Raw genomic sequence first — 14,666 nt, forward strand, 5'->3', positions numbered from 1 at the left:
CCAAACTATATTACTTTACACTTCTCTGCATGAAATTTCATCTGCCACTTGTCTGCCCATTCCTTTGTTGAATAGCCAACCGAAACTTGCAATCTAGGCTATATAAGTATATCATTAGAGCAATGTACGGCAAGGTGCCCGGTGCCCATGGAACCGGATCCAAAGCAGACTCAGCACTTTCAGGACAGGAGGGGTATAAAATTGGGAGGAGATGGGAGGATAAATTGCGACTGAACTCAGCCTGTTAAAGACATTCTTTTAAACACCAAGGAATCAAACAAGTTGCATGTTTGCGAGGAACGTAAAATCAGCCAAAATGTCCAAACAAAGAGGAAATAATACTTCTGTTTACTTGTGGTTTTGATGTACTGAGGCATTGAACTTTCTAGTCCTTACATTCCAGTTAAAAATAGCAACTGGGAGCCGAAGAGAATACCAAAGCTTCATTGTTTGATGAAAAGCTGTACGAGCTAAGAGTTGGCATGAACTTCAGAAAGGCCAGCTCTGGCCCTCATTGCGTTTGAAAACTGGAATGTTGCTGCTTCAGGTTCTTTGCACAAGGAAAACAGAACCCTTGTTCCCATTAAACACACCCTTTTGTTCTGTTAAACCAAATCACCGCCCTCTTCATTGTGTCTTGTCAGTTGCATAGGTGGGATTGAACGGTAGCTATTTCCCTGCCAATTTTCCCCTTCTAGTTCGGGTACGGTTCCACAATGTGGGTCAGTCTTTGCACTTCAACAACAACAACAACAACAACTTGTATTTATATAGTGCCTTTAATGTAATAAAGCATCCCAAGATGCTTCACAGGAACGCGTTATGTAACAAAATATGACATTGAGCCACAAAAGGAGATATTAGTTCAGATGACCAAATGCTTGCTCAAAGAGGTAAGTTTTAAGGAGTGATTTTTAAAGGAGGAAAGCGATGTGGAGAGGTGTAGGGAGGGTATTCCAAAGCTTTGGGCCTAGGCAACTGAAAGCATAGCCATTAATGGTGGAACGATTAACATCAGGGATGCTCAAGAGGAAAGAAATAGAGGAGTGCTGATACCTTGGAGGGTTGTGGGGCTGGAGGAGATTAAAGAGAAAAAGATGGGCGAGGCTATGGAAGGATTTGAAAACAAGAATGAGAATTTTAAAATCAAGACATAGCTTGACTGGGAGCCAATGTAGGTCAGTGAGCACAGAGGTGATAGGGGAACGGGACTTGGTGCGAGTTAAGACATGGGCAGCAAAGTTTTGGATGACCTCAAGTTTACAGAGGGTAGAATGTGGGAGACCAGCCAGGAGTGCATTGGAATAGTCAAGTCTAGAGGTAACAAAGGCATAAATGAGGATTTCAGCAGCAGATGAGCGGAGACAGGGGCGAAGTCGGGCGATGTTACGGAGGTGGAAATAAGAGGTCTTAGTGATGGCACGAATATGAGGTCAGAAGCTCATGTCAAGGTCGAATGTGACACCAAGGTTGCCAACAGACTGGCTTAATCTGAGACTGTTGCTAGGGAGAGAGATGAAGTTGGTAGCTAGGGTTTCGAGTGGGGACTGAAAACAATAGCTTTGGTCTTCCTAATATTTAATTGGAAGAAATTCCTGCTCATTCAGTACTGGAAGTCGAATAAACAGTAGCAACAGTGGAGGAGTCGAGAGAGGTGGTGGTGAGGTAGAGCTGAGTGTCACCAGCGTACATGTGAAAACTAACGCTGTGCTTTTAGATGATGTCACTGAGGGGAAGCTTGTAGATGAGAAATAGGAGGGGGCCAAAGATAGATCCAGAGGTCACTGTGTGGGAGCAGGAAGAGAAGCCATTGCAGGTGATTCTCTGGCTATGATTAGATAGATAAGAATGGAACCAGGTGAGAACAATCCCACCCAGCTGGCCAACAGTGGAGCGGTGTTAGAGGAGGATAGAGTGGTCAACCATGTCAAAGGCTGCAGACAGGTTGAGAAGGTTGAGGAGGGAGACTTTACCTTTGTCACAGTCGCATAAGATGTCACTTGCGACTTTGCTATGACTGGTTTCGGTACTGTGGCAGGGACGGAAACCTGATTGGAGGGATCCAAACATAGAGTTCCAGGAAAGATCGGAACGGATTTGGGAGGTGACAACACGTTCAAGGACTTTGGAGAGGAAAGGGAGGTTGGAGATGGGACGGTAGTTTGCACAGGTGGTGGGATCAAGGGTTCGTTTTTTGAGGAGAGGGGTGATGATGGCAGATTTAAAGAAGCGGAGGACAACTCCTGAAGTGAGATAACCATTAACAATATCAGTTATAATGGGGACCAGGAGGGGAATTTGGATGATGAGTAGTTTAGTCCGAATAGGTTTGAGGGAACAGGAGCTGGGTCTGATGGACAAAATGAGCTCAGACAAGGCTTGAGGAGAGATAGGAAAGAAGAGAAAAATGTGAGTTCAGGGCTAGAGCAGGGGGGAGCATTACAGGAAGTTTGGCCAGGTGGGCTAGTGGACGGGAGGGATGCGGCAGAGGCAGCTGATCAGATGGTCTCAATCTTAGTGACAAAAAAGTCCATGAGCTCCTCACACTTATTGTTGAAGATTTGGGTGGAAGAGACAGGGGAGAGGGGTTTAAGAAGACAATATGCAGTAGAGAAAAGAAACCAGGGATCATCTCTACCTCTCCTCCATTAAGTTGCTCCTTAAAACCTATCTCTTTGACCAAATTTATGGTCATCTGTCCTAATATCCCCTGACATGGCTCAGTGTCAAATTTTGTTTGATAATCGCTCTTGTGAGTTGCTTTATTACATTAAAGGCGCTATATAAATGCATGTTGTTCTTGTGACGGTGAGCACTGGATAGGCTGTTTTAACATAGAGTCACAGTTATGCAGCACAGAAACAGGCCATTCGGCCCATCGTGTCTGTGCCGGCCATCAAGCACGTATCTATTCTAATCCCATTTTCCAGCACTTGGCCCGTAGCCTTGTATGCTATGGCGTTTCAAATGCTCATCTAAATACTTCTTAAATGTTGTGAGGGTTCCTGCCTCTACCACCTCTTCAGGCAGTGTGTTCCAGATTCCAACCACCCTCTGGTTGAAAATTCTTTTTCCTCAAATTTCCTCTAAACCTCCTGCCCCTTACCTTAAATCTATGCCCCCTGATTATTGACACCTCCGCTAAGGGAAAAAGTTTCTTCCTATCTACCCTATCTATGCCCCTCATAATTTTGTATACCTCAATCAGGTCCCCCCTCAGCCTTCTCTGCTTTAAGGAAAACAACCCTAGCCTATCCGGTCTCTCTTCATAGCTGAAATGTTACAGCCCAGGCAACATCCTGGTGAATCTCCTCTGCACCCTCTCCAGTGCAATCACATCCTTCCTATAGTGTGGCGACCGGAGCTGCACACAGTACTCCAGCTGTGGCCTAACTAGCATTTTATACAGCTCCATCATAACCTCCTTGCTCTTATATTCTATGCCTCGGCTAATAAGGGCATATATCCCATACGCCTTCCTAACTACCTAATCTACCTGTCCTGCTGCCTTCAGTGATCTATGGACATGTACACCAAGGCCCCTCTGACCTTCTGTACTTCCGAGGGTCCTACCATCCATTGTATATTCCTTTGCCTTGTTAGTCCTCCCAAAATGCATCACCTCACACTTCTATGGGGTGTGTGATCACAGCACAATCCTGTCTTTCACTTCATGATTTTTTTGGAGGGGCTGAGTGGCCTACTCCTGCTCCTAATTCATATGTTCATATGATTCGATAACGATCAATAAGCAGTAAACCCACCTCCTGAGCACAGGGAAAGGTTGCTAAAGGCAACAGCTGCGATCAGGGCACCATCGCCGGGTCAAACTGAATGCACATCTCCACTGGGCCACCCATGATACTTTTATTTAAATCTTTTTATTTTCTCAATTATGTTTTCATCCTTTTGTGCATAACTCTGTCAAACGTTTGGGTAGAGTAGCTTAGTGGTTATGTTACTGGGCTAGTAATTCAGAGGCTTAGACTAACGGTTGAGGGACGTGAGTTCAAATGCCACCACGGCAACTGGGGAGTTTAAATTTAATTAAATATATGGAATAAAAAGCTTGTATTAGTAATGGTGATTATGAAACTACCAGGTTGTTGCAAAAACCCTTTAGGGAGGGACCCAGTCTGGCCTACCTGTGACTCCAGACCCACGGCAATTTGGTGGACCTCTGAAATTGCCCAGCAAGCCACTTAGTTGTATTCAAGAATGTTGCTCACCACCAGCATTTCAAGGACAATTAGGGATGGGCAATAAATGCTGGCCTTACCAGTGATACCCACATCCGGTGCATGAATTAAAAAAAAGATATTCTATACGTTTGACACTTTTAACACCTTTGCTTTATCTGTTTCTCATTAGGAAGAGATGTCCTGACAGTCACTCTTGAACCATCCACTGAATTTTACCATATCCAGGGCCTTTTACCAAGCATCGATTATACTGTAACCATAACGACATTATACGGAAGAATGGAAGGACCTCCTGCGAATATCAGGGTGAAAACAGGTACCAGTACCAGTCTTAACCGTCTGTGGAATGAAGCTACATAGACCCCAAACTCAACAACAGCTGACATCTCTGTCATGCTGGGGTTGCCAATTCTGCTAGGACATATTCCTGGAGATTTCATCATATGGCCTCCGGTCTCCAAACTCCCCACCTCTGCACTGTCGCCATTGGTTGCCAGACATATCCGTCCTCATGTTGCCTGCTTTCCCAGCCAATTGGAAAGCCAATGGGATTATTCTTGACTGTCGTTCAAACAACCTTCATGCCCATTGCTAATATTTCTGTAACCAATAAACAGAGGTGTTCAAAAAACTGAAAAAAAACCACCTTATTTTAATGACCCCATAATTTTGTTTGCAAAGGTGACTTGGAAATTAGTCTTCTGTTCCTGGAGACTCCAGGCCAATCCTGGAGGGTTGGCAACCCTGTGCAAAACCTGTCATGTAACAAAGTGCTTGACTTCGATGCCAAGTAGGATGAGTGTATATCAGCAGTTACTCGATTTGTGAATGAGTTATCAAAGTCAGCTTGAAAGTTACCTCCAGATATTTGACTTTGGGCCAGCTCAAGAACTCTCAGATATCTTCTGTTATTTGTTGCTTCCATTTGATGGCCCGGATTTTGCTTACACTTGCCCACAGACACCAGCGGAATTTCTAGAATTGACTCCAAACCCCTGGGTGCTGGGAGGTGGGGTGGGGGCAGGGGGTGGGGGCAGGGAGAGGGTAAATATTCAGCCAGGGGTTTCTGCCTCCGATCAATGACCCATGGTGGAACAATGATATTAAGCAAGGGCTGGATCAGGTTTGGCTGTGATGCCGCTCATGGTCGAATAGTGTGGCAGCATTCACTCCTTAGGACTGTTTGGGATGAGGTAACTGGACCGCTGCTGGTAGCTACTGAACTGTGGGCCCAACTCAGTATCTTCAGAGGAGAAAAGAGGAGAACAAATTAATTAAAAACTACAACTAAATACAACTGGTATTACAAGGGGTTACGAGTAAGCTTGGAATGCTGGAGAGGAGTCAGGAAGGCCAGACTCGGCCCTGTGCCAAGTGAGTGAAATGTTACTTTGTCTTGCGAATCCATTCATTCACCAAACTGTCTGGTCCTGGAAAATAAGAGTTTGGACTGGAGACAAAGGGAGTTAACCTGTTTATAAAGATGTGTTTTTGTTTTCACAGTGTGAAAAATGTACTGATGTAATTATTTCAGCAAGACCTTTTGCGTAGAGTTTAGGGATGTGAAAGACAAGTTTAGGACAGATGTCAGGGCAGATTTCCTTACAGAGGTGGAGGACGTCACCAGGAAGAGTCTGACCAGGCCTGGAAGAGGCAAGCTTCTAGCTCACCTGCCCAGAGTTAAAATCAGGCCAGGGTGCTCAGAAGCTTACAGTATTGAACTAAAACCTGTGAAGCTTCAGCCTCTCAAGGCAACACGACCCCTTTAACTGTAATATTAAACACGGGTTTCTGCTCAGTCCGGACAGCTTGTGAACTTACCCTTGAGGTATTTTGCTATCTGTAACTAATTCATCTAAATGCTTCCCAAGCTCTTGGGCACTCAATTTCCTTTCAAAGTAACCGCAAAAACTTTTTATTTTAATCTTTGCCCTGTTACTGCATATGAATCCTGACTAACAGATAGCTGCTCTGCCAAAAAACATGGTCTGCTTCGAGCACAATAAAAGATCAGAAACTGCAGTGCAGACATCACAAAAGCCATTTCATCATTCGCTTAGGAATTCAATCTTAACAACGACCCATGAAGAGTGCCCCCAAAATAACCATGTATATTGCACAGAGGTAAAGCTGCATGTGACGGAATGGGATGGGCTTAGGGAATTCTGTACAATGGAGATAGAGCCATAGAAAAGTTACAGCACAGAAAGAGGCCATTCAGTCCATCGTCTCTGCGCCAGCTGAACAAACCAGCTGCCCGATCTAATCCCACCTTCTAGCACCTGGTCTGTAGTCTTGCAGGTTACGGCACTTCAGGTGCAGATACCTTTTAATGAGTTGAGGGTTTCTGCCTCCACCACCGATCCAGGCAGTGATTTCCAGACACCACCCTCTGGGTGAAAAGGTTTTTCCTCATGTCCCCTCTAATCCTTCTACCAATCACCTTAAATATGTGCCCCCTTGTAATTGACCTCTCTGCTAGGGGAAACAGGTCCTTCCTGTCTACTCTATCTAGGGCCCTCATAATTTTGTACACCTCAATTAGATTATCCCTCAGCCTCCTCTGTCCTAAGGAAAACAACCCTAGTCTATCCAATCTTTCCTCATAGCTGTAAAATTCTAGCCCTGGCAACATTCTTGTAAATTTCCTCTGTACTCTCTCCAGAGCAATTATGTCCTTCCTGTAATGTGGTGACCAGAACTGTAAGCAATACTCTAGCTGTGGCCTAACCAGCGTTTTATGCAGTTCCAGCATTACCTCCCTGCTTTTGAATTCTATACCTCAGCCAATAAAGGAAAGCATTCCATATACCTTCTTCACCACTCTATCTACCTGTCCTGCCACCTTCAGGGACCTGTGGACATGCACTCCAAGGTCTCTCACTTCCTCTCCCCCTCTCAATATCCTCCTGTTTATTGTGTATTCCCTTGCTTTGTTTGCCCTCCCCAAATGCATTACCTCACACTTCTCCGGATTGAATTTCATTTGCCACTTTTCCGCCCACTCAACCAAACCATTGATATCATTCTGGAGTCTACAGCTATCCTCTTCATTATCAACTACATGACCAATTTTTTGTCATCTGCAAATTTCCCAATCATGCATCCCACATTTAAGTCCAGATAATTAATATATACCACAAACAGCAAGGGACCCAACACTGAACCCTGTGGAACGCCACTGGAAACCGCTTTCCATTCGCAAAAACATCCGTCGATCACTACCCTTTGTTTCCTGTCACTGAGCCAATTTTGGATCCAACTCGCCACATTCCCCTGTATCCCATGGACTTTTACTTTTCTGACCAGCCTGCCATGTGGCACCTTGTCAAATGCCTTACTGAAGTCCATATAGAACACATCCACTGCACTATCCTCATCAAACCTCCTTGTTGCTTCCTCAAAAAATTCAATTACGTTAATAAGACACAACCTTCCCTTAACAAATCCATACTGACTATCCCTGATTAATTCATGCCTTTCTAAGTGACAGTTTATCCTATCTTTCAGAATTGATTCTAATAACTTGCTCACCATCGAGGTCAGACTGACCCGCCCATAATTATTTGGCCTATCCGTCGCACCCTTTTTAAACAATGGTACAAAGTTTGCAGACCTCCAGTCCTCTGGTACCTCGCACGTATCTAGTGAGGATTTGAAGATGATCCTCAGAGCATCTGCTATTTCCTCCCTAGCTTCCTTTAACAACCTGGGATACAATCCATCCGGCCCTGGTGATTTATCCACTTTCAAGGGTGTCAGATTCTCTGGTACTTCCTTTCTCATTATGCTATTGTATCCAATATTTCACACTCCTCTTTAACTACAATGTCTGCATCATCCCTCTCCTTTGTGAAGACAGAGACAATATACTCATTAAGAGCCCTGCCCATATCTTCTGCATCCACGCATCTCTGATAGGCCCTACCCTTTCCTTAGTTATCCTCTTGCTCTTAAGGTAATGATAAAACATGTTTGGGTATTGCTTGATTTTACCTGCCAATATTTCTTTGCTTTCCTAATTTCCTTTTTTACGTCACCCCTGCACTGTCTACACTCCTCTAGGCTTTCTAAAGTATTAAGTTTTTTGCAACTGTTATAAGCTTTTTTTTTCTTAACCTGTAAGCTTCTAGATAACCAGGGGGCTCTAGATTTGGCAGTCCACCATTTTTCTTTGTGGAGACATGCCTACACTGTGCCTGTAGAATCTCGCTTTTGAATGCCTCCCACTGGTTTACTACTGAGTTTCCTTCAAGTAGCTGTATCCAGTCCACTTTCACCACATCACCTCTCAGCTTCGTAAAATTTGCCCTCCCCCAGTATAGAACTTTTACTCCTGTTCAATCTTTGTCCTTTTCCATAATAATGCTAAAACTAATTGTGCTATGGTCACTATCTCCAAAAAGGTCATGCACTGCTACTTCATCCACTTGCCCAGCTTCATTACTGAAGAGTAAATCTAGAATTGCGCCCCCTTTCATTGGGCTTGTTACGTGCTGGCTGAAAAAGTTCTCTTGAACGCAGTTCAAGAATTTTGTCCCCTCTGTGCCCTCACACTGTTTGTATCCCAATTGATATTAGGGTAGTTGAAATCCCCAACCAATATTGTCCCATTGTTTTTGCACTCAGAAATTTGCCTTCATATTTGTTCTTCTATCTCTCTTGGGGGTCTATAGTACACTCCTAGTATTGTGGCTGCCCCTTTTATTTCTGAGCTCCACCCATATGGCCTCATTTGACGATTCATTTAACATATAATCCCTCTTCACAGATGCTATTGATTCTTTAACCAATAATGTTACGTAATAAATTTCCCTGTTTCTGACTGTAAGGGACCTACATTTGTCGTCACCAAACTTTTTCTCTTCACATACCTATAGAAACTTTTACAGTCAGTTTTTATGTTTCGCGCAAGCTTGCTCTTGTACTCTATTTTCCCCTTCTTAATCAATCCCTTGGTCCTCCTTTGCTAAATTCTAAACTGCTCTCAATCCTCAGGTCTGTTGTTTTTTCTGGTGTATTTATATGCCTCTTCCTTGGATCTAATGCTATCTCTAATTTCCGTTGTAAGCCATGGTTTGGCTACCTTCCCTGTTTTTCTTTAGCGCCAGACAGGGATAAACAATTGTTGCAGTTAATCCATGCGCTCTTTAAATGTTTGCCTTGCCTATCCACCGTCATCCCTTTAAGTAACGTTTCCCAATCCGTCATAACCAACACGTGCCTCATACCTTCGTAGTTTCCTTTACTAAGATTCAGGACCCTAGTCTCAGAATCAACTATGTCACTGTCCATCTTGATGAAGAATTCTATCATATTATGGTCACTCATCCCCAAGGGGTCTCGCACCACTAGATTGTCAATTATTCTTCTCTCATTACACAATACCCAGTCTAGGATGACCTGTTCTCTAGTTGGTTTCTCAACGTATTGGTCCAGAAAACCATCCCGTATACACTCCAAGAATTCCTCCTCTACGGTATTGTGACTAATTTGATTTGCCCAATCTATATGCAGATTGAAGTCACCCATAATTACAGATGTTCCTTTATCGCATGCGTCTCTAATTTCCTGTTTAGTACCATTCCCAACATCACCACTACAGTTTGGGGGTCTATATACAACCCCCACTAATGTTTTTTTGCCCCTTAGTGTTTCTCAGCTCTACCCATACAAATTCCATATCGTCAGAGCTAATATCTTTCCTCACTATTGAGTTAATTTCCTCTTTAACCAGCAATGCAACTCCACCGCCTTTTGCTTTTTGTCTGTCCTTCATAAATACTGACTATACCTGGATGTTCATTTCCCATCTCTGGTCACCTTGCAGCCATGTCTCCGTAATCCCGACTATATCATACCCGTTTACATCTATTTGTGCGATTAATTCTTCCAATTTATTGCGAATGCTCTGTGCGTTAAGGCACAAAGCCTTAAGGCTTGTCTTTTTAACAGTACTTGTCCCCGTCCCACTATTTTTCACTGTGGCCCTGTTTGATTCTGGTCCTTGATTTCTCTGCCTATCACTTTTCTTATTCCCCTTACTGTCTTTTGTTCTTATCTTTGATCCCCCCTCCTCTGACTCCTTGCAAAGGTTCCCATCTCTCTCCCCTCTCAGACTGTTTGTAGTTCTTTATGCCCCACTCTGATCTTGCTGTTTCCCAGTGAACTCTTGCTCACTCTCTCTCTATCCTGGGATAAGATAGTACTCACCAGCTACTCATTTGTTATTTATTATAACTCCTTAATATTTAAAAATTACCCCAATTGAAATTCCCAAGTTTAGATAAGAGCGAAATGCAAAATACTCACCAGCTAATCACTTACCTGCTCTCCTCGATTTTTCTTTCCGTTCGTGTGCTCTGCAGTTGGAGATGTAGAGATGTGCTCTGCTGCTGTCTCTCTGCCCATGGTTCCCGCGCTCTTAATAAATCCTCTCTCCCGATGTGCTCTGCTACAGGTGAAGGGAAAATGGATGGGGTTTGATCCATTAGATTTCTACACAGTAAAAGTAAATGGGAAGGGGTTTGAGTCATTGAAATTCTATCAATGCAAGTGATTTTTTTTTCATTATTCATTCATGGAATAGCCAGCATTTATTGTTCAGCCTTAGTTGCCATTGAGGAAGTGGTGGTGAGCCGCCCTCTTGCACCGCTGCGGTCCATTGGGTGAAGGTACACTCACAGTGCTGTTAGGGAGGGAGATCCAGGATTTTGACCCAGGGATATGCTTGATCCATTGGAATTCTACAGAATTGAAGGGAATGACATAGACTTTGGTCCTTTGGAATTTGAGTTAATAAGAATAAATGGAATAGGAATCGTTCATCAGAACACGAACATCCGAGTTAGGAGCAGGAGTAGGCCACTCGGCCTCTTGAGCCTGCTCCGCCATTCAGCAAGATCATGGCTGATCTGATTGTAACTTCAATTCCACATTCCTGCCATCCCCCCGATAACCTTTCACCCCCTTGCTTATCAAGAATCTATCTACCTCTGCCTTGAAAGTATTCAAAGACTCAACTTCCACCACCTCTTGAGGAAGAGAGTTCCAAAGACTCACGACCCTCTGAGAGAAAAAATTTCACCTCATCTCTGTCTTAAATGGGCGACCCCTAGTTCTAGATTCTTTTACACGGGGAAACATCCTTTCCACCTTCACCCTGTCAAGACCCCTCAGGATCTTATATGTTTCAGTCAAGTCACTTCTTACTCTTCTAAACACCAGTGGATACAAGCCCAGCCTGTCCAACCTTTCCTCGTCAGACAACCTGCCCATTCCAGGTATTAGTCTAGTAAACCTTCTCTGAACTGCTTCCAACGCATTTGCATCCTTCAATAAGGAGAGCAATACTGTATTCCAGATGGTCACAGACAGGAACGTAAATGCCCTGAAATGTTAACTCGGTTTTGCTCTTCACAGACGCTGTCCGTCCTGCTGAGTATTTCCAGCATTTTCTGTTTATATTTCAGATTTCTTGCATCTGCAGTATTTTGCTTTTGTTTTATGGGTTTGAAGGTTTTGGGAGCCGATGTACAAGGTGCGCCGAATGTTATTCATGTTTTACCACACTTGTGTGACCCAGCTGTAAGGGTTTCTTTTGTTCCCCCTGAGATGTGGCAGGAGGGCTGAGTTTAAGGACACTCACGATTAGTCTGACTGCTGTCCGTGTGACATGGAACCTCCAGACTGATGCCAGCGGCTACAGGATAGAGTGGAGGAAAGCCACAGGTAAAACCTTTCAAACTATAGTGCTGATGATAGCAGGGAGGCAGGAAGGCTGCGGGGTGGGGGGGGGGGGGCATGTTTAGTGGCCAGGACCTGATTTCTCTTTTTCACTTCTCTGTTTCCCGGCTGCAGACAGCCAGACTGATGGGTAGGTAGGCCTGCAGTAACAGGCCGCAGCCGGAAATCTGGCATCGGTACGTAATCAGCAGCTATTGGCGATGGGGTTAAGCGACTGGGAGGAGGTCAGACAGATCGAGGAGTGGGATTTATAGAGGTAGCTTGTTTGTCCAGCGAGGGGGTGTGGGGATACTCACCTGCTTCTTCTGGCCCATAAACAGTGCAGTAAAGGCATTTACCTGTTGGATCTGGCCCCCACTTCAGCTGCTGGGTTTCACGTGGCCTGGGAAACACATCCTGCAGATGTTAAGAATATAAATTATGTTAAACTGGAGGTCCGCAATGTCCTTTAAAGTATTTTATTGACCAACCTGCCTCCTGAGAGTCCCGGCCCCCAAACTATCTCCACTAAAACTGGGGTTGAGTTGCCCAATTTTTTATTTTTAACCCCCCCCCTCCCATCCACCCAGGGGATTTAAAATTTGTCCCCTAAAAGTCTGAATGGCCGTTGCCTATGGAGACTGAATGCAGCTTCTGATTGTCACCCATGCTTGCATGCTGGCCTGTACTTACAATAGCCAATGTCTTTCTATTTGTGATCCTAACTCACACAAAGGCCCTTTCACCCAACAATGATACTAGGTCTGAAATGGGAAAGTATCTTATTCCCCAACACTACCATCCCCCATCCCAAACTGCTCAGAATTCTTCAAGGAATGATAATGTGAAGTGAAGATCTGGATCGCAAATGCTGGTTTGTTACTCCCTTTGTGAATCCGTACCGGTAAATTAAAAGAAAAATTTCTTTTCACAGAGGAACAGACTCAATCTCACAAAGCTGTGCTGTCCGCCACCACCAACAGCTACGACATTACCAACCTTTCTCCTGGCACCGAATATGCCATAACTCTCTACACTCTGTACAATGGCAGGGAAGTTGCAACCCCAGCGACTATGTCAAAGACAGGTACATCCAGAAAGAAACACATGAAACGTGGGGTTTGAGAGGGCTTGGCAGGGTAGATGGAGAGATGCTGCTCCCTTGGCTGGAAAGTCTAGAAGTGGGGGTCATAGTCTCAGGTTAGACCACTTAGGACTGAAATGAGGAGAAATTTCTTCACTCAGAGGGTTGTGAATCTTTGGAATTCTCTACTCCAGAGAGCTGTGGATGCTCAATTGATGAGTATATTCAAGAATGACGTTGATAGATTTTTGGTCTCAGGGACTCAAGGGATAGGGTGAAAAAGTGGAGCTGAGGTCAAAGATCAGCTGTGATCCTGTTGAATAGCTGAGCAGGCTGGAGGGGGCCATATGGTTGTATCCTGCTCCAATTTCTTATGTTCTGATGCTCAATCCCCTACTATACACTCCATGCAAGCACTGGCCCATGTTAGGGCTACAAGTGTCTATCAGAGGATGTCCCTACAGCCCAGCAATGCAAGCAACACCCTCCTAGTTTAGGGCGGTGTTCTGCGACCTCAGCTAACTCCTTGTCGAGGAAGAATGATGAACAGTGAACAGTTGCCCTGCTAGAGCTGGCCTGTTACTTTTACCGTCTGCAGCACTTCTCCTCTGAGAGCAAGGAGTGAACCTGCCTCTGGAGGCGATGTCTCGTACCTCTGAAGTCACGCACTGTCACCCTTTGGACCTATCCCTGTTGCCATGGTGACTATTGGAGGCATTCCTGTGTATACATGAGGTATACCCAAAACCAAAACAGCTCCTTGCATGTCACTTGTAGAGGGAGGAGTCTTTATTTTAGATGAGGTCCTGTAAGTAATGGGTTATATCTTGGGTTTGGGGAGGGTGCTATGATGACAGGAGTTATGAGGGGGAGTTGTGGAGCTTCTTATCTCTGGACTGTTGGCCAGATAGCTAATTATTGGAACCCTGATCAAAGGATGTGGAATTCTGTGCTCTTATGGCCACAGATACTTCAAAATCTTGTTTTTTATAGTGAAAGGCTACCCTTTTCCAACACTAGTGACATACTGCATGAATAAGCGATCTTGAGCATATTAGCACTGAAGCTACAGGTACAAGCAAATATCTGACTTCTACCATCTTGTCTGCTGCTGTCTCATTGCATCTGACATTGGGTGCGAAAATGGGTCCTTGAGGTTTTGAGCGAGGGTGTGGAATGACGAGGAGCTTTTAATAACTGGCTGATCTGAGAAAAGGAGGAAACAGAACCATCAGTCCCGCAGTGATGGGTGGCACAGTGGCGCAGTGGTTAGCACCGCAGCCTCACAGCTCCAGGGACCCGGGTTCGATTCTGGGTACTGCCTGTGCGGAGTTTGCAAGTTCTCCCTGTGACCGCGTGGGTTTTCGCCGGTTGCTCCGGTTTCCTCCCAACGCCAAAGACTTGCAGGCGATAGGTAAATTGGCCATTGTAAATTGTCCCTAGTGTAGGTAGTTGGTAGGGAATATGGGATTACTGTAGGGCTAGTATAAATGGGTGGTTGTTGGTCGGCACAGACTCGGTGGGCCAAAGGGCCTGTTTCAGTGCTGTATCTCTAAATAAATAAAAAATAAAAAAAGAAGTGTGCTAAATTTCATGAATTTATTCATTCGGACTCGTATTGCAGCACAGAGGGAGAGCAGGATAAAATTGTCATT

At 44.6% G+C, this 14,666-nt stretch overlaps 1 protein-coding gene across 1 annotated transcript in view; it reads left to right on the top strand.

Moving 5' to 3' along the window:
* Positions 1 to 14,666, top strand: part of LOC137380421 (collagen alpha-1(VII) chain-like) — a 177,709-nt gene that overhangs the window by 101,718 nt on the left and 61,325 nt on the right. The window contains exons 12-14 of the mRNA XM_068052349.1: positions 4,372 to 4,518; positions 11,817 to 11,933; positions 12,862 to 13,014. Of these exons, the coding sequence (XP_067908450.1) occupies positions 4,372 to 4,518; positions 11,817 to 11,933; positions 12,862 to 13,014 (417 nt within the window). The remainder of the gene's footprint in view (positions 1 to 4,371; positions 4,519 to 11,816; positions 11,934 to 12,861; positions 13,015 to 14,666) is intronic.

This window comes from Heterodontus francisci, chromosome 19, assembly GCF_036365525.1.
Source record: "Heterodontus francisci isolate sHetFra1 chromosome 19, sHetFra1.hap1, whole genome shotgun sequence".
NCBI lineage: Eukaryota > Metazoa > Chordata > Chondrichthyes > Heterodontiformes > Heterodontidae > Heterodontus > Heterodontus francisci.